Source organism: Carassius carassius, chromosome 46, assembly GCF_963082965.1.
Source record: "Carassius carassius chromosome 46, fCarCar2.1, whole genome shotgun sequence".
In the NCBI taxonomy this organism is placed as follows: domain Eukaryota; kingdom Metazoa; phylum Chordata; class Actinopteri; order Cypriniformes; family Cyprinidae; genus Carassius; species Carassius carassius.
Genome location: NC_081800.1, coordinates 20022591 through 20043297, shown reverse-complemented (window position 1 = coordinate 20043297; position 20707 = coordinate 20022591). Strand labels below are relative to the sequence as shown.

The 20707-nt window shown below is 44.5% G+C and overlaps 1 protein-coding gene across 1 annotated transcript in view; it reads left to right on the top strand.

The window, feature by feature from the left end:
* Window positions 1-20396, top strand: part of LOC132129438 (plexin-A2-like) — a 193320-nt gene extending 172924 nt beyond the window's left edge. Inside the window, exons 27-32 of the mRNA XM_059541037.1 lie at window positions 10396-10495; window positions 13383-13573; window positions 13687-13856; window positions 13983-14195; window positions 14385-14535; window positions 18875-20396. Coding sequence (XP_059397020.1) covers window positions 10396-10495; window positions 13383-13573; window positions 13687-13856; window positions 13983-14195; window positions 14385-14535; window positions 18875-18970 — 921 coding nt within the window. The 3' untranslated portion in view covers window positions 18971-20396. The remainder of the gene's footprint in view (window positions 1-10395; window positions 10496-13382; window positions 13574-13686; window positions 13857-13982; window positions 14196-14384; window positions 14536-18874) is intronic.
* Window positions 20397-20707: the final 311 nt, after the last annotated feature.

The following is a 20707-nucleotide window of genomic DNA, read 5'->3' as shown; positions in this document are numbered from 1 at the left end:
TTTCTCATCCTCTAAATGACTAAATCATTACATTCCCACACCTGTCAAACTCTTCCTGTTGGCCTGTCTTTGTGTTTGTATTTTTACATTACCCTCCATTCTAATAATAATAATAATAATAATAATACATTTTATTTATATTGCACTTTACACATGAAGAACACATCTCAAAGTGCTACAGGTGCACAGATAAAATAACTGAACATAAAAACAGTCAAAAACAGCATTAAAACAGAATTATATTAAGAAAATGCAATACAAAATAAGTGAGTCTTTAAATTATTTTTAAAAACCTCAATAGATTGTGGCGTCCTTAGGTGGTTGGGGAGGGTATTCCACAGTCGAGGTGCAGCCACCTGGAAGGCCCTATCTCCCATAGTGCGGAGTTTGGACTTGGGGACCTGGAGTTGGTGGCTATCAGAGGAACGGAGATGTCGGGTTGGGTTTTGCCTATTGATAAGGTCTTGGAGGTACACTGGTGCGCTACCGTAGACACACTGATAGGTCAGGAGACATATCTTGTACTCAATCCTGAACCTAACAGGAAGCCAGTGAAGTTTATGGAGGATGGGTGTGATGTGCTCAGATTTACGCACCCTCATCAGAACCCTGGCAGCACAGTTCTGAATGTGCTGCAGTCTCTGCAGGCTCCTGCCAGGGATCCCGATGAGGAGTGCATTGCAGTAGTCGAGCCTGGAGGAGACAAAGGCATGAACTAGCTTCTCTGAATCAGAAAAGGAGAGGGAGGGGCGGAGTTTGGAGATGTTCTGGAGATGAAAGAATGCAGTCTTACAGATATGTTGGACGTGGGTGAATGATGACTATGCACACCAGGACAAGCGGCAGTGCCCGCAGCAACCCAGGGGACAAGCGTGGCACGCGTTGGAGGTGACGGGAGCCCACGCGGACTACAGAAGACGTGGTTTAAGGACAGCATCTGGTAGCAGCAGCCGGTTAGCCTAGCCACGGACCAATGCAGCTAACTGGGCGAGAAAGCCCCAGCCAGCTACTACACTGTGAACCGTCCAAGGGTCCACACCCTTCCAACATCCAAACAAAGCTCAATATCTGCCACCAGCAGAGCAGAACACACAGAACAGTCACAGCAGTCCAGCAGGCTGAGAAGCGGCGAACACACGATGCCAGCGTCCTCTCCAGCCAACATCTAACAGCGCTGACAGCAGAGTTGACATGATATTCTAAATCTTAGCTACTCTCTATTCTGTCTCTTTGTTCATGAATACAGCTGGAGCCATGTTGATTACGGTGTTGATTATTTATTGATATTGTTATCGATTATTAAAAGCTTATAGTACAGGTTATCTTTTATATGGCTGATTATTTTTAAATAAGATTTAAAAATTAAGTAAGATTTTTAATATTGTTTTTATATTTACTTTTATTTTTATTATTAAAAAATTATTTTAATTTATAGTTATTATTATTTTTAACATACCAGTTCAGTTTAAGTTACCTCAACCTTGCATTCATGATGTCCAAACCTTGGTGATACATGTGCATTTAATTTCCTTTTTCCTTTCTCTTATTCTTGGACCGCTCATATTGCAGCTTACAGCTATATTTTGTACTCATTCAGCTCAGTACTTATGTTTCTGGAGTGTACAAGGCACAACAGGCAGTGAACGATGTCATTACTTTTCAATGAGCCTCCCTCTCTCTCTCTTTTACTCCTTCCGTCATCTATGGGTGCTGTAGAGTGACGAGCGTCCCAGTGAAGGAGATCTCATATACTGTCATATGTAAATATGGGTTTCTTGTCTAATCACAATCCTTTTTCTGTGAGAAACAGGAGAGGCGAAACTCTCGCTTTTACCCGAGAAAAGGAACACATGCAGCGTGAACACCCCTTATACATGTTTAACTAGAACAGATCTTTTTGAAGCACTTTAATGTCGCTTTATTTCAGCACTGGGGAGAAACTTAACAATTTCACACCGTTCTCTCTAGAAGAGCGAACGAGTACTGCGTCTTAGCTAAGACGCTACGGGAAAAGTTTCTTTTCACGAAATACTGAAGCAAAAAATTATCCTTAATTTTGTATTTTTGTAAAGCGCATTTGCAGCAGTACACAGCCATAGGCGAGACGGCTCGTTCGCTCATTGGCTTGTTCTGCGGCAACTGCACAGCCTATCGAGCACAGGCTGATGCAACTTCCCGCCGAAACGGGTGTGGCCCAACCTATAAAAGGAGCTCGAAAAGGCTGACTCACCTGATTTATTTCATCGCCGAAGCGAACCAGAGTGAATCGTACGCACGGCAGAGAACGCAGTACTCATTCGCTCTTCTAGAGAGAACCGAGGTTACGTTTAGTAACCGAGTACGTTCTCTTACGAGAGCTCTCTCGTACTGCGTCTTAGCTAAGATGCTACGGGAACCCAATGTAAAACGCCGTGCGCGCAGGGATCACACACCAATAAACCTGAAGCAACGCCCAGGATTTACAGTGCACAGTCACCTGAGGGACTCACAGAGAGTCCAGGACAGGAAGGGGGGAAGCCCTCCGTCCCATATCTAGCAACATCCGTAGATGCGGCAATATGACATCACACAGCCGAGGCAAGGCCTGACCAATGTGGCAATGCGGGTCTTACGCAATACTGCCCATATAACAGTCAGCAGCGCATAACGCTCACGAACTCACGAGTTCCCCTCAGGGCCCTGATTCGACTATACCGACAGCAGCCTTGCTTGCAAGGCGGGAACCTGTAGACGGCGAGGCCCAACCTGCCGCCATACATATATCCTGCAAGGAGATCCCAGTAGACCACGCCCACGACGAGGCGACGCCCCTTGTGGAGTGTGCTCTGACGCCCAGCGGGCACTGAAGGCCCCTGGAAGCTTAAGCTAACACTATGGCGTCAACTATCCATCTGGATAGAGTCTGTCTCGAAACAGCCATTCCCTTGGAATGTCCACCGAACGAGACAAACAGCTGCTCCGTCTGCCGAAAGGCAGCAGAGCGAGACACATAAGCTCTTAAAACCCTGACAGGGCAAAGAAGACTCGAGTCTCTATCCTCTCCTGACACCGGCAGGGCAGACAGGGCAATAACGTTAGCCCAAAACGGCGTGTTGAGGGATTTCGGCACATAACCGTGCCTAGGTTTGAGTATGACCCTTGAGTCATTGGGCCCAAACTCCAAGCACGACTGGCTCGCTGAGAGCGCGTGCAAATCACCCACACGCTTCACCGAAGCGAGAGCAAACAAGAATACTGTCTTGAACTACAGATGCTGAAGGCTAACCGATTGGATAGGCTCAAAAGGGGGGCCCTTCATGGCCTCCAAAACCGCCGCGAGGTCCCACATAGGGACTGACGGAGGTCTGGGAGGATTCAGCCTCCTAGTTCCTCTGAGGATCCAGATGACCAAATCATTCCTTCCTATTGACTGACCGAGCGCCGTTTCAGAAAACGCTGCGATGGCCGCCACATAAACTTTGAGCGTGGATGGGGCTCTGCCCTTATCCAACAGCTCCTGTAGGAAGGAGAGAACCTCCGTCACCTCACAACTAAGGGGTGAATATCCTCGAGCTGTGCACAAGCTGGAGAACACTGACCACTTCGAGGCATACAGACGTCGTGTCAACGGAGCTCTAGCCTGAGTGATGGTATTCAGCACTCCCACTGCGAGATCAGCGGGTAACCATTGAGCGCCCACACATGGAGGGACCACAACTCCGGTTGAGGGTGCCAAATCGAGCCCCTGGCCTGCGAGAGGAGGTCCCTCCTCAACGGTACTGGCCACGGGGCGACATCTGCTAACTGCATCAAATCTGGGAACCATGGTTGGTTCTTCCAAAGAGGTGCTACAAGCAGTATTGAACATCTCGTTTCTCTCACCCGTTCTGTCACCTGCGGAAGGAGGGAGACGGGAGGGAAAGGCGGGAACCTGGGGAACGCACGCAGCGTCATGCAGCATGCATAGATGGCTTTCCTAGGATGGCTTCGGGGCTCCCGGCCTCGCCGTAATCCTCTGCCGCGGTCCCTGCAGCGCGGGGCGACGGCCGGTAGAGCGAGAACGGGGGTCTCGAGCTGCTTTGCTGAAGCTGTTGTGATAACGGCTTTTGTGTGCAGGCAAGCGGGCAACTGTGCAGGCTTGCGCGTTGCAGAAAATGCTGAGACAGTCACAATTCCTGGAACTGAAACAGTGGCGCGCTTGGGTAAGAGCTCGGCCACAGCGGAACTCGTACACCTGCGCCTCGATGAAGCAGCCATCGCGAGTAGTGCAGCCGCTTCGTCACACAGCAGGCTTTAGATGGCAACACCGCTTTTGCCGCCGTCCAGCAGAGGGCGGACAAAGGTGCGGCGCTATCGCCTGTTCTACCGGCGGAAGTGACTGATAGTTCCTGTTTTTTAGCATCATCAGTGTGGAGAATGCTAGTGAGACAGACGAACGAGTTCGCGCTGAATATGGAGCGTTCCAAGCCTTCGCCACCTCTTCGTGAAGCTCAGGAAGAAATGAGGCGGGCTTTGAGAAGTACGCTCATCCGAAAGGAAAATACCATCCAGCCGGGAACGAGAGGGGGGGCGCTGGTGCAGACCACTCGCGGCCGAGACTCGTCGCGGCCAACGCGAGCATTCGCCCCGGCTCCTTCTCGATGTCAGCTCATCTGCTGGGCCCTGAGATCGACTTCCTCGGACGACGCGGCGGCAAACAGCGGGCGCTGCCCACCGGGAAGCGATGCAGGGGGCGGTGAAGCAGGGCGAACCGGCGAGCTCGGTTGAGCTGGAGACGGTTCCGGAATCCGCTGGAAGCAAGGGCGAACACACACACATAAAGAACAGCTGGATATAACAGAATTGAAAGGATATAGGCGCCGGACAGCGCAGCAGGAACGGCAGTGGAAGGCAGAGATGCCAGCAGCTTCAGAATGGCTCGTCCCGCTGATATGCTTTCTCAGATGGCGCTTGCTTCCTCCGTGATCCAGTGATGAGTGAGCTTCAATATCTCTTCGCTGAAGAGATCAGGTGAGTCAGCCTTTTCGAGCTCCTTTTATAGGTTGGGCCACACCCGTTTTGGCGGGAAGTGGCAAGAAGGGCGCAAAGCGCCCTTATTGGTCTGATGTTGCATCAGCCTGCGCTCGATAGGCTGTGCAGTTGCCGCAGAACAAGCCAATGAGCGAACGAGCCGTCTCGCCTATGGCTGTGTACTGCTGCAAATGCACTTTACAAAAATACAAAATTAAGGATAATTTTTTGCTTCAGTATTTCGTGAAGAGACTTTTCCCGTAGCGTCTTAGCTAAGACGCAGTACGAGAGAGCTCTCGTAAGAGAACCAAAAACGTCTCTAGGTTACGTATGTAACCCTAGTTCCTCGAGGGAACGAGACGCTGCGTCGAAACACTTCGGGGAACACGTATAGCATGAGCGACTTTGAATATCATATCTAATCTGTCTTATAGAAGAGCGTGACGTCACGTGCGGGCTGACGTAAGCGACCAGGAAGCTATAAAGGCACGAGCCGCGCAGCTGGCTTCAGCTTCGAGTACCAGCAAGCGCCGGCAGGGGTGAAGAGCACAGCTTAGGACGAGAGGACTGAAGCAACTGGAGTGACTGGCATGTCTAAACCTTAGAATCTTGCAAAAGTAGAAGGCGTGGACCACCCCGCAGCATTGCAGTCCAGCATGGATGCACCTGCTAGAAAGGCCTTGGAGGCCGCCATACCCCGAGTAGAGTGAGCCTTGGCTCCCGACAGCGGGGGGCGACCAGAGGACTCATCGGTGGCGTTGATAGCCTTGACTATCCAACGACTAATAGTCTGCTTAGAAGCAGGAAAACCCCTCTTGGGGGAACCGCAGCATACAAGCAATTGGTCCGTTTTTCTCCACAGGGCAGCTCTGTGGACGTATGCATCCAGCGCTCCAGCTGGACACATACAGTGTAGCTTCGCTTGGTCGGGCTCCCGAAAGGGAGAAGGACAGAAGGCCTGCAGCACTACAGGTCATGGGGTGACAGAGAGAACCTTAGGAACATATCCCGCTCGAGGGTATATGAACGCTTTGGTCATGCCAGGTGCAAAATCAAGATAAGTAGGGGCCACTGAAAGGGCCTGCAGATCTCCACTCTCCTCAGAGAGGTAATAGCCAACAGAAAGGCAGTTTTAAGTGTCAGATGTCTGTCTGAAATATCTTGGAATAGGTTCAAACGGGGGTTTGCACATTGCCTCTATCACCACAACCAAGTCCCACAGGGGAATACGGGACCGTACTGGAGGTCTCAGCCTCAGCGCACCGCGGAGGAAACGTGTAACTAAGGGGTGTCTTCCCAACGACTGGCCATCGAGAAGGGCGTGGTAGGCCGCAATGGCCGCCACTTAAACCTTCAACGTGGAGTGGGTCAACCTGCAGAGAGCCTGGCCTGTAGGAACTCCAAAACTGTACCAACTGGGCAGTTTGCTGGGTCTAGCTGGCGGTCTCTGTACCATGAGGTGAAGAGTTTCCACCTCAAGGCGTACAGTTTTCTCGTTGAGGGTGCTCTGGATTGGAGGAGGGTCTCAACAACCTCGGTTGAGAGACCAGCTGCTAACAGTTGTGCCCCCTCAGGGGCCACACCCACAGCTTCTACAACTCTGGGCGAGGGTGAATTATCGTGCCCTGCGCCTGTGAGAGTAGGTCTGTCCTGATCGGTATCTCCCATGGAGAGCCGTCGAGGAGCCAGACCAGGTCTGCGAACCATACTCGGCCCGGCCAGAACAAGGCCACTAATAACAGACGGACCCCGTCCCGGCGTACTCTCGCCAGAACTCCCGGGAGCAGAGCAATAGGGGGAAAGGCGTACAGACGAAGCCTCGGCCAGGTCTGTACCATAGCGTCCAGTCCCAGAGGAGCTGGATGAACTAGAGAGAACCAAAGGGGGCATTGTGATGTCTCCTGAGTCGCAAAGAGGTCTACTTAAGCCCTGCCAAAAACTCTCCATATCTGCTTCACCACCTTGGGGTGAAGCCTCCATTCCCCACGCCTCGGCCCCTGCCTCGACAGTATGTCTGCTCCCACATTTAGTTTCCCAGGAATATATACTGCTCTTAACGAGAGGAGTTTGCTCTGGGACCACACAAGGATCTGGTGCGCCAGCTTGTACAAGGGCCGCGAACGCAGACCTCCCTGATGGTTGATGTAAGAGACCACTGATGTGTTGTCGGTGTGCACCAACACATGGTGACCCCTTAGGTCTGGGAGAAAGTGCTTCAGTGCACGATAAACTGCTAGCATTTCTAGACAATTGATATGCCATGTCAGATGGTGACCGCTCCACAGACCACGGGCAGGGTAGCCACTCATGACTGCACCCCAGCCAGTGAGGAATGCATCCGTCGCTAGTATTACATGGCGACAAGGAGCTCCCAGCACCGGGCCCTGATTCTCATGTAGGTTGTCTACAAACCGGAAGGTTGGTGGTTCAATCCCCGGCTCCACCTGACCAAGTGTCGAGGTGTCCTTGAGCAAGACCCCTAACCCCAGGTGCTCCCGACGAGCTGGATGGCGCCTTGAATGGCTGACACCGCAGTCAGAGTGTGTATGAGTGTGTGAATGGGTGAATGTGAGGCAAATTGTAAAGTGCTTTGGATGGCCATGTGGTCTGTTGAAAGCGCTATATAAATGCAGTCCAAGGCACGGAGGCAGCGCCGCGTGACCTTGATAGTTCGAAGTGGATTGCCCCTCGGGGGAAAATCCCTTGGTCTTGAGCCACCACTGTAGGGGTCTCATGTACAGCAGGCCAAGAGGTATCACGTTGGACGCAGCTGCCATCAGACCCAACAATCTCTGAAATTGTTTGACAGTGAGTGACTGGCCTTCTTTGACTCTCTCGACTGAGATGAGGATCGACTCGATACGAGCAGGGGACAATCGTGCCTGCACCGTGGTCGAATCCCATACTACGCCTAGATAGGTGGTTCTCTGAAGCGGAGAAAGTACACTCTTCTTGGCGTTCAGTCTCAAACCCAGCTCCCCCATATGTGCGAGAATGACATCTCGATCCCGAGCCGCAACCTGCTCTGACTGAGCTAAAATCAACCAATCGTCGATATAGTTGAGAATGCGGATGCCCTGCATGCACAGGGGAACCAGAGCCTCGTCTACACATTTTGTGAACGTGCGGGGTGAGAGTGCAAGGCCGAAGGGAAGTACTCGATATTGGTAGGCTTCGCCCCCGAAAGCGAACCTCAGAAACTTCCTGTGTTGTGGAAGGATGGATATGTGGATGTATGCATCTTTGAGATCTATTGTGACAGACCAGTCCTCGGACCTGATCTGACCTACAACATGCTTGATCGTGAGCATTTTGAACTTCAATCTCATAACTGAACGATTTAAGAACCTCAAGTCTACAATCGGACGCAACCCCCCCATCCTTCTTTGGAACTATGAAATACTGGCTGTAGAACCTGGACTCCCTGTCTTGAGGAGGGACCACCTCAATGGCCTTCTTCTCTAATAGGGTTTTCACTTCCTGGGGCCGACTATCGTCGGAATGACACCGTTGAATATTGGCAGTGCAGAGCTGAACTGAATAAGGTTGCTTTTTTTCTACTGTGTGCAGGACCCATTGAGATATATTTGGCAGTAGTTTCCAAGCTGCTAAATATTCTACTAAGGGAATCAGTCTCTCAAGACTGTCCTCTGGTGTAAGAGGCCCCCGCAGGGGCGGCGAGCATCTCAGCCCCGCTACTCGCACGGGCGGAAAATACTGAGAACGATGCTCGCTGGGGACCGCTGCGCCCTGGAATGCTGGCAGGGTTGGCAGATTGGTAATGCGGTGTACGCCGCTCTACCCCAGTAGGGGCCGCCCTCTGCATTCATGACCGAAACGTGTCAGGACTTCTTAACTGAGGGTCTCCCAGCCTGATGTATGGCCCTCAGATCCGCCTTCGGCTGGGAAAACCCTGGTTCAGAGCGTTGCTTCAGCCTCCGGTCCCGACGCGGGGGAGCACGTACGGTAGACTGAGATGGCTGCTCCTGCCCAGCAGCCCCTCCAGTATATATAATTTCTCAGAGTGAGATAAATGTCATTATATTCCTCAGAATTTAATGCAAACAAACAATCAGACGAGTAAACACGGTCTGCCTTGTTGATATAATTCATATCTAACTTCTCATAGTCAGATAAATACTGAATTTTAATTCCTCAGAATTAATACAGTTAACCAATCAGACGAGTAAAGACGGTCTGGTTTTGGTAAGATTCACATCAAAACTGAAATGATGTAATACACGGGTTGCCTCGGCAGCACGCGAGCTGCTTACACAAACAATATTAATCTCCTCTGAGATAAGTAGCTGCAGCTGCGAGTTCATAGGGGGGGACGGAACCGCTGCGCGTGCTTCCGAACCTCGAGAATGAACTCTAAATCTAGGGAACACGGGTGGAGATAGGCAGAGCCGTCTTCGCCCCGTCCTCAGATATGCGAGAAGCACAGTCAGCCCCCTTATTTTTTCCCGAGAGCTGACTGCGTGAGCTGCGCTCCTCATTAATTATGCTCGTTATACAGTTAGGCATAATATGCTTGTGAAACTGATGCTTGTGTAACTGTTGTCTGTGCGACTGATGTTTATGCAGCTTATGTTTGCGTAACTGCGAGCTCATCAACGCCCTCCGTTTCAATCTCCTCGGAGAAAAAAAGGCGGTGCATCACAGCCGTCACTCGGGGGAAAGGACCGCAATACTCGGGCTTCCGAACCCGGAGATCGGGCAGATCTGGCGGGTGAGGTAGGAGATAGGGACGCGCCCGTCTCCATACCCTCCAGCAGATTTTATCTGCAAACCCAGCGAGTGCAGGCGACGCTCCACCTCGGCGAAAGCTGGACCAACACCGCGAGGAACGCTAGCGAAGACTCCCCCTCGAGAGAGTCCTCCGGGATCGAAGCGTCCACACTGGCTGTACCAGTGCAGGCAGTCGGCTCCCTCAAGAGCCGAAACAGCTTGCCTCGATCCCAGGCAGACCGCGCCCAGACCGTGTATTCCCACTCGTGATGAACACACAATCTGAAACGCGATCTGGATTCGCCTTTCAGATGTCTCGTCTTAGCTTTGCTCTTTGACTATTGCTTACTCTTTGAGGAGCTAATAGTGACAAACAACAATAAATAAGACTGACAAGACAGAATGACATGCACACACAGAGCGCTTGCTGAAATACCGCGTAGCTGAAACCAGCTGCTCGGCTCGTGCCTTTATAGCTTCCTGGTTGCTTACGTCACCCCGCCCGTGACATCACGCTCTTCTATAAGACAGATTAGATATGATATTCAGAGTCGCTCACGCTAAATGCGTTCCCCAAGCATTTCGACGCAGCTTGAGTTCCTGAAGAGGAACTGTGAAATAATGATTACAGGCAAAGGAAAGAAGCTTTACTTGAGCATTGTATTTCTTGTACAGGTATCAGACCGCTGTGTGGTTGCTTTGGTGCCCAAGCAGACGTCCTCCTACAACATTCCACCCACAACTAGCATCTCTCGGACTTCTATCAGTAGATATGGTGAGTATATTTGACAGATGATAATGATGGTGGCTGTTTAGCTAATTAGAAGTTTGAAGTTTGTTCATTGTTTCACAATACAAAGGTATTTGAGGTAAAACTAAGCTGAAGATTTGCTTTTAATTACAATTGTGAGCACAAGCCACGTGGTGCAGTTTTGCTTTGCAGTCCATAGGATGCCCAAGGGAGCCTTCTGGGAACCAGAGAATGAGAGCGAGAAACCATGTCAGGAAGGGTAAGAGGAAGAGAGAGAGGTGTTAGCAGTTAGTGTGAAGCACAGTAATGCTGATTACTCAGCTGAGTTTGGATGTCTCCTGTAATGGACACATTAGCTCCTTCCCCATAGCGTTGCTATAAGGGAGTACCACAGGGCTCCCCATCTGACCCATTCTCATTTTCCATCACACTGAGCTGCAGGCCACTCTCTGATTGCTAATTACTTAAATAGTTCACATGGGCAAAAAACTTGAATGACACACAGCCAAATACCAGGGCCAGTGATGAAATGGAGCCCCTTGTGCGTTGTCACCTAGCAACCCTGCCAAACTACGCACACAAACATCTCACCTGGTTTCAATTCACTAGATCCACATGAAATTCAGCCTGCATCGGCGTATTACATGATTCTGTTAATCAAAGCTTGAGGATGTGTCTCACGCATATGCGGTATAATGAAAGAGTTTAATTATTGTCTCTTATCATCTGTAAACATAATGACATTTAAAGTTCAGGGAACACTCCAAATAGCCAAAGACGCAACAAGCAACCTGAGAAATACTCTATAAAGCTATCTTTATTTCTCAGCCATGCTCTCGTTAACCAACAAACCTCAATCTTTTTGTATCCTCCCCCTGAATTTGGTAGTTAAGAGTTTGTAGGGTCACATTTGACACTTTGATGTATTTTATTGCAAAAGGCTTGTTGTATATTTTAGGGAACTCATCAAATAGGAATGAGATGGCACAACACTGTTTTGGGCTGTTTTTACAACCTGCTCTTGTGTGTACTGCATAAAAAGCAGCTATCTCATCTGGCAGAGCCCCGGTGCCCATCAATCATGCCATGGCACAGTGGGCACAGCTGTGCACAGGCACCCGCTGATTGATTCATATCAATTTAATGCTCAACACTTAGCAGCTCGGCTCAATTTAGCATGCCAGCACCCCTGGCCCAAAATAACACACTGCTCGCCTCACACAACTCTCACTGGCTGAATAGGGCAATACATTGCCCATAGGGCATACACATTGAAAACTTACAGCAATCATTACAACCCTAACACTATTAATTAAAAACCCTATTTTATTTTATTTTTTGTACTTTTTATCTCATAATTAGTCCTTATGTCATATTTTTGACATATAAGTATGACATGGTATGACTCTCTTAATTTCAACATTTAATAATTTAATTATGACTTATTTGTCAAAATTATTTGTATGTCAAAATTATTACTTACCAAAGCATTATTTTCTTATGTGCTGGAACAGTTTACTTTACTGTATTGGAACACAATATTTTTTGACTAAAGAGCCAAATCACAGGAATCATTTGTTTGTGAATTAGACTTCACTGGATGTGGTGGATGATTTTTGCATGCGGCCAGCAAAGAAAACGCAAGAGAAAAACAATCTTTTAGCATCATCCTCTATCTCATCATCACATTCAATTCAGACTGCAAATTTGCTAAACATATTTTTGCCGTGACTTTTGTAAATTCAACAAAAGTGGTGTCTAGGGCTAGTTAGTCCTGTTTCGGCCCTTTGTTTTGGCCGCGGAAGCATGGTAGCGGGCCTTGTCCTGAACACACTTTATTTCATGAAACGTTTGCTCATTCTTCCCATTTATTTAGACAAATAACAGACCAACAACAAAAATGTTTAAATTAAGAAACAAATATACCAAACGAAATTCGTTCCAAAGAAAATAATTCTACAATTCTATTCTTCTTCCGGCGTACTGCGTTTCAATTTATCACCCCCTATGATGTACAATTTTCTTAATTAGCAAATTGAACTACACAAAACACAAATCAATAATATTTAAACATAAATAATATTAAAGAAAATAGACTTTCTTAAATGGCTACAAGTCCAGTTTTCTGTAGAGTATACAGACACATATACACTCTAGCAGTAATCCCTCAATGCCAATACTGTGGCAACGGCCAAAAGGGCTGTAAATTGGCAGTAGCTTAAGGTGGATTGAAACTATATTCACTTCTTGCTGTACCACCTTCTGCTAACACTACCATTTCTCTTGGCCATCTCCCTTGTGATGCTGATCTGCTCAAAATTCCACTTCTGTCTCCAAATAGCCATGGCTATTTGCCTTGCTTTGCTGTTTCACATGCCCTTTGAAGCCAGGTGATGAGGAGAGAAACCGAGAGAGAGACTTTGAAAGGACGTGAAAGAATATATTGCACCATTGTGAGAAGCCAGTCCGACCTCCCAAGAGAGCACTCAACCACTGTGGGAAAAAAAGCCACACATCTAATTGGAAAAGTGAGCAAGAGACTGATTACTTAACACGCGAAGATGGAAAAGAAAAGGAGATTAGATGGATGAGCGGGGAGCTTAACTCATTAGAAATCTTTAGATGCATTGATTAGGTCCTGCGATGCAGACGTTTAAAGCATGTCTGCAGCACAATGAATCAGGACCAGCCAATTATGAAGCCTTTGAAGAACAGGCCAGAGAGCGTCAACTCATCTCGCTCAGTTTCGAACAATCTACAGACAGAGGGAGGAGGAGGGTAAGACAGAGTAAATGAAATGTGAGAGGGCCCATGCTCTTTCTGTTCATCCCAACGAATGACAACACCGAAGAATGGAGATGTAGGAACATCATTATCCTCTTTCTTTATCTCTCTCTCTCTGTTCCCACAGACTCGACATTCCGGTACACAGGCAGTCCAGACAGCCTGCGCTCCCGTGCTCCTATGATCACCCCGGACCTGGAGAGTGGAGTCAAAGTCTGGCACCTGGTGAAGAACCATGAGCACGGAGACCAAAAGGAGGGTGACCGCGGCAGCAAGATGGTGTCTGAGATCTACCTCACCCGCTTGCTAGCTACTAAGGTGCCACCTCTAGTTTTAGTGGTTAATTAAAAAAAAAATTATTTTATTCACACACACGACAACAGTCTGTCAACTGTCAACACACAACAGTCTGTCCTTCTTTTGTCAATTAGGGGACACTACAGAAATTTGTGGATGACCTGTTCGAGACTCTTTTCAGCACGGTGCACAGAGGCAGCGCGCTTCCTTTAGCTATTAAATACATGTTTGACTTCCTGGATGAACAAGCGGACAAGCACAGCATTCATGACACCGATGTCCGTCACACCTGGAAAAGCAACTGGTGAGAAGTCACATTCATATGCACTACCTAACCTCAACAATGAAAATTATATTTTTACCCAGTATCTGCAATACAAACCAATGCAACCATTCTTTTTCTGTGTGTGTGTCTATCAATCCCCCACAGCCTTCCTCTTCGTTTCTGGGTGAATGTGATCAAGAATCCCCAGTTTGTTTTTGACATCCACAAGAGCAGCATCACGGATGCGTGTTTGTCTGTGGTGGCTCAAACCTTCATGGACTCGTGTTCCACATCTGAACACAGATTGGGCAAAGACTCGCCCTCTAATAAGCTGCTTTATGCTAAAGATATCCCCAACTACAAGAACTGGGTAGAAAGGTAAAAAATGTAATTGTATTAACAATATTTTAATTTCTTATTTCTGTTTTTACTAGTATTTTGTTGTATTGTAACAAACTAAACCTCATAGTTCTCTTTTCCTTCATACAACGTTAATAATTGAGTAATAAAAACAAGCGCTCACACAAAGTTGATTTGGGGTATTGACTATCATGGCTGTCTCCACAGGTACTACGCTGACATCAGCAGGCTCCCAGCCATCTCCGATCAGGACATGAATGCGTATTTGGCGGAACAGGCACGACTGCACTCCAATGAGTTTAACATGCTCAGTGCCCTCAACGAGATTTACTCCTACATTAGCAAGTACAGCGAGGAGGTGAGCCGAAATATCAAAATAAGCTGTCAAACCTCATTTTCAAAACATCCTTATTGATTTCTAGCATTATATTAATGCAGACTGACTTCCTGACTCTTCTGGCTCACTGTCTAAAATGCCTGAATATAGCCACAAAAAGTAAATTATAAAAGATATATTTATATTTTGTTTATGGATTGATGTTTCTAGGCTAAGAGTGTGGAGTCTGTGTAACTTGGATGCAAATAGACTGTCTGGAACTTTAGATCATTATGTCAAAGCCAGATAATCTTTCTTGTATCTAGTGTGTGTTCCTGTAGCTCAACTGGTAGAGCGTTGCGGTTGGGGATTCGATTCCCCGGGAACACATGATAGGTAAAAATTGATAGCCTGAATGCACTGTAAGTCGCTTTGGATAAAAGCGTCTGCTAAATGCATAAATTTAATTTAATAAAAAAAAAATATTTTAGTGTACTATATTGTTACTATATTGTTTTACTGAAGTCTAGCTGACAGGTGATGATTGGTTAATAAACCCTGATAGTAAACCACAAAAAATAATCAGTTGATGTCTATACTTTTATATATAAGTATTTATATATCCTCAATCATATACATTTTGTCCTAAAACAATACAGCCATTCTTGTGGAATAACTATCACTTTGAAACAAGATGTACTCATGAAATAGAGTTTCATAGAATGATGTCACCTTTAACCAATCTCTAAAGCCAGCAGCTGCAAGCTACAGAGTCACACACACACACTTATGCACAGTGTGGGTACAGACAGAGAGCGAGAATGAATAGGCTTCTGATGAGAAAGATTACACACAGCTAGATCACTGACAGCCACTCTGACACAAAGAGAGCTAGAGTAGGGCCCACGATGGAGATGTTCCGACCGTAATGGCAGCTCCACTCAGGGGACCCATTAGTCTGACCTTTACTTTACACAGCATTTAGGGCAGCATGGAGAGCCTGCAGCCTCTCCTCTCGCTCTCATGTAAATATAGTTTCTTTGGTTGATAGTCTGTTTTCTCTTGTCCTCACATTCACGCGAACTCTCAATCCCTCTTTTTTGTGTGTGTCCTTTTCATTCTTTTTCACACAGGGTCTGTCTGTCTACAAATAGAGCAGTGATTACCAAAGCAGGAGTATGTTTATACCAGGCATACTTCAGATTCCAGTGGGTACTTAGGAAGATTTCGAGTTTGATTTGTAGATTAAATCAGTCAATTTATATTTAATAGTTGTAACAAATTTTAGAGGTGTCACAATTGACGTTCTTTTTATTTATTTTATTTTTGACTGTTTTAAGGACAGAAAATAGAATGTATGTGACTATAAATAGCAAATTATATAAATAAAAAATACACTAAGTACTAGAATATACACTAAATACTATATAATAGTTCATCATATAAAATTATTATAATCTAAAATTAATATAACCTGGGTGGATGACACAATAATTGTGTAAATATACAGCTACTTATATAAATCAATAAATAGTAAATATATATATAATGTAATATATATAAATGTATATATAATACATGGACATAAAATGTTGATTTGCGTTCAAAATGTTTTATCTTTCATGTAGATATTAATGTATGTATTATTATTAATCTGCAATTCAAGTGTATACATATATATATATATATATATATATATATATATATATATATATATATATATATATATATATATATATAGATAGATAGATATAGATATAGATAGATATATATATATATATATATATATATATAGATATACACAGTTAATAATATTGTATTGTATCTTTCTTGTAGATAACACTGCAGTCATCAGAGACCATTAAAACAATAACCATTCAAGATGCAGATACTTAACTTTTCTAAATGTTTTAAGATAAAAACACTATATTCAATATCCAATATAATAGTAGTTAAAATGAACTTTTTTTTGCTGTCAATAAATTGAGCCTTGTCGGAAGAAACAATGTTTGTAAAGCACTAGTATAGACCATCAAGCCACCTGCTTGTGTTTATTTTCCCTGCCGAACTCCAAAAAAGAAAATGCAAGCACAATGCTAAGAGGAGAACATTGTTTTGTTCACCCAACCAAATGTGTGCGGCGGGACGCTCCGTACCTGCATGCAGTAATTCAGATTCATTATACAATGCGAATAGGACAACTGAAAATAATTACCTCTGTCAGTGCTCTGGAGCACTTAACCTGATGAGAGAGGGAGAGAGAAAGCGCTGGACAGAGAGAGAGAATATGCACTCCTCTTAAAATGAAGGCGACTGAATCGGACACAATGAAGTGAAGAGTGCTCCTGCAGCTGTGCTGAAATGCATGAAAAATTCAGTGCACGCGCTCCTCCTCGAATACATGCTCATACTGTGAACCTCTAACGCAAGCTCGCAGCGGCTGCTGGAGTGATGACCTGCCCCATAGCTACAGCCACGGGGCCGAAACGAGCAGGTGTGGGCCCAACTTGGCTCCAGTGGCAGGTGTACTGGGAATACAGGGATGCTGAGTGAAGATAAAACAGACATCTAGTGCTTCACGATCCAATTGATGTCTTCCAGATTTGTTATTTACATGTAAATGCTTCTGAGTTTAATGGTAAATTGACTAATGTAATTCCTTATTTTCAGTGAGATGAAACTTAAATCTGAGCAATGGTGGACTGAACTTGGTTTGGATGTATTGGGTCGATGTATTGGGTGGTATTGCATCTATCCTAAAGTTTATCAAAAAGGTTGCAGATTTCTTAGAGATTAAGATATTGTGCCTTTGTGCAATGCATTTAAAGAGCCAGTTCACCTAAAAATTATTCTATCACAGTTAAAACAACAACAAAAAACTATAATTAAATAATCTCAAAGTCTAAAAATAAAAGCTTATTCAAAATAAAAATTACAATAGTATATCAATAATACTAAAAGTCACTGTAAAGTCACTTTTTAATGCTTTTGATGTATGTTTAAATAAGTGCACAGTGAACATTCTACAAAATATTTCTGGAGAAGTGTGGATAATCAGAATTAGGTTTCACCATAGCAGTACTTGTATAGTTTGGTTAAACATGTCAGTTGAGTGTCACACGGTAGAATTCATAAAGTTAGAAGCAGTGGATCACTTTGAGTTTGTGATTAATGTACCACATACTCTTTGTTTACAATCAATCATTCTTTCGCAGCTACAAGAGAAGATTTCTACATACATCCAGTGCTCTCACGTTCATCGTTTTAAAAAAGCTATCATTAATGAAGGCCCCATCTTGGCTTGCTAGATGTGCCTGTATCGATCTAGTTTCCAATTATTTTCACTGTTTGATGTGCAAATGAATGGCAGACAGAAGCCACGATGCCACTTCCTGCCCTGTTCCTCTGACACCGCAGTCAGAGATTATGACATGAGCACAGAGAGGGGTCGATCCTGTCTGCCTGCCCTCTTTTAATGTGACTCGACATTTTTGACTGCTATGCTTAAAAAAAAAAATGGAAATGAGAGATGGCACTCTGCGGTTTGGGTCAGACTCAAGTTATACTTTCCTTTTTAATGAAATATTCGTCAAATTAAGTCTCTGGCAGTTTTTCTCTCAGATGCTGGAAATTAGTCCAAGTCTCCTATCACAGTGAGCAGTAACTGGTCGGTGATAATTAGATATAGAGTATGCCGTCTGGAGAACGTGTTTAATGGTTGTCTGAAACAGTTTAATGTTTTAGTTGAAACATCAGCTTTGGTCACATTGAACCCAATTCTACTTTGTTGTTTCAAATCAGTTCTCGTCAGTTTGCAGGTGTTAATAATCAGTCTGTTTGTTTAGACAACATACTCATTATCTGCCGAGAGACTTTCCCATTACTACTTTTTTCAATACATTTAATTCGTATGTTCTAGAAAAAAAATTTAACCTTAAAAAAATAATAATCTTATTTTAAATGTATTTTATTTAATAGAAATCATATTATATAATATTATCTAAGCACTCTTACTGTACCTTTAAGTAATTAGTATTTGTTTTATTTCACTCATGTTTTAAATGAGATATATTTTAATGTATTATGTTTTTATTGTTTTTGGCATGTGGATCACATTAAATGCTCTATAGTTTTTAATTATGAAATTGATGATTTAACTACAATCATTTTTATTTTATATAAGATTTTTTTTTATTTTATATATATATATATATATATATATATATATATATATATATATATATATATATATATAATCAAATGCTATATAAATGTTTTGATTTTTTTACATGTTCTTCAGAGTATACAAAATCTGCCCGCTCACCTGAGATCTGTCTTAACGCTATACAGTGATTAACAGCTTCCTGTGTTCTTTTCCTAGATCACTGCTGCACTGGAACAGGACGAGACGGCGAAGAAACAACGACTGGCCTACAAAGTGGAGCAGCTCATCGCTGCCATGTCACTGGAGAGCTGAGAGAAAGTTAAATCTGGAACGAAGGATGAAAGACCTTTAATCAGTCAAACCATCATCCTCTACTACACACAAAAGAGAGAAACACTGGCTAGAGACAATGTTTCTACAATTTTGTGAAGAGGTCAACTTTAAGACCAATGGACAACTATTTGCAGGTCACAAGGCTTTTGTCTTGAGGATGGGATCAGGAGTGGAAAATATGGAGTTCTGTTTTTATTTTTTCCAAGGGAAAAAACATTGTGGGAGGAGTAGCTTCCTGGCACATTTTTTGTTTATCTGGTTTGTTGGCTTTCTTTTTTAGTTAATCTGGTTCAATGTGCCTAGCACTGATTAACATGATGGATGTAAGACACTAATACTTCCTCAAGAATTCGCTTGTTAAAACCATTTCAGGAGGATTTGAAAGAAGGAAACGGACATCTACTGCCTCGCCATTACCGTCCAGTTGATGGCTTTTACTTCCAAATTTTATTTTTATACATGAGTGCTTTTTGAGTTTGTTTTGTTGAGTCGGCTATTGTAATTCCTCATCGTTGGTGTGGTGAAAGTTCAAGTCTCTTTCTTTTCTTGGAAAGCAGCGGCTGCTACCAACACAGGCTAGTACAAACTTAGACTTTCGAGACCAAAAGGCATCAACATTGTCTGGGAGATAATGAAACCAACAAAAGTGGGCCAAAATTCAGCCAGCATGTACCTAACTCTCTACAGTTGACCAGAAACAAGTGTCAAACTGGACGAAACCCACTTTATGGTCTCTCTATGTGCATATGTCCTGTTTTCTACATGTAAGCATATGTGGATGTACAAACTTTACTCTATTTTGTCTTCGCGTTTTTGTTGCTTTTCTAAAATAGGAGTCAGTTGAGCTGATCTCCACGGCACGTCGTCCTAAAGAACTGAAAATCCCTCTCCATAATAGTGCTGCTGAGATTCAGATATGAAAGCGGCGACGAGTAGCACATTCAGCTCAAATCATGCGTGGAGAAACCCTACCTTCCCTTTCAAAAAAATGGACTCGCACAACATCATCTTACCAGAGAGTATTAATTATTATGTATGGTCCAATGTGTGTGTAGTCTGCATGCATTATACAGTACCTCATATATAAAAAAAATAATAATGTCTCCTTTCCCATTTACGCCTATGTTCAAGTGCCAAGAGGTCATGTGAGTTGTGGATGACTCAAAGGGATGCCGATGATGTAATATACCATGTCACTTCCTTTCTGTACACACCCGTCGGGATTAAGTGCCAAAAGATCACTTATTTACGCACTTGTCGGTTGATGCTTTATTAAGGGAACGGACCCTGTATACTGTAAAAAACATCTGTTTTTTAAGTTTCGCTCTTACCACTTGCAAATTCAGGTACGAAAAGACCATGAACTTTGGAACGGTATCTGTAAATATAAAGTATTTGTAAAATACTTTATGTGTCTGGGATCTTAATAGCTTGAGTGGGTTTGTTACGATCTCTTTTTTTTCCCCCTTTCTTTTATTCCCCTGCCTGACATTAAGTATGTCAACAGAACGCATGAACAAAAGACGACATAGCTTTCATTTATAATGCATGATGGCAGGTAGAGCTGTTTTTGATGATCATCCGAACCGAAATAGACAAGGTCGTCAGGTCAGAGTCATCTTATGTTCATAGAGGTATAAGGGAGAGACTCCTCAACTCAGTTTATATGTTAAAAATGCAGTATCGGATGTGAAGACATAGATTGACACGGCTCAA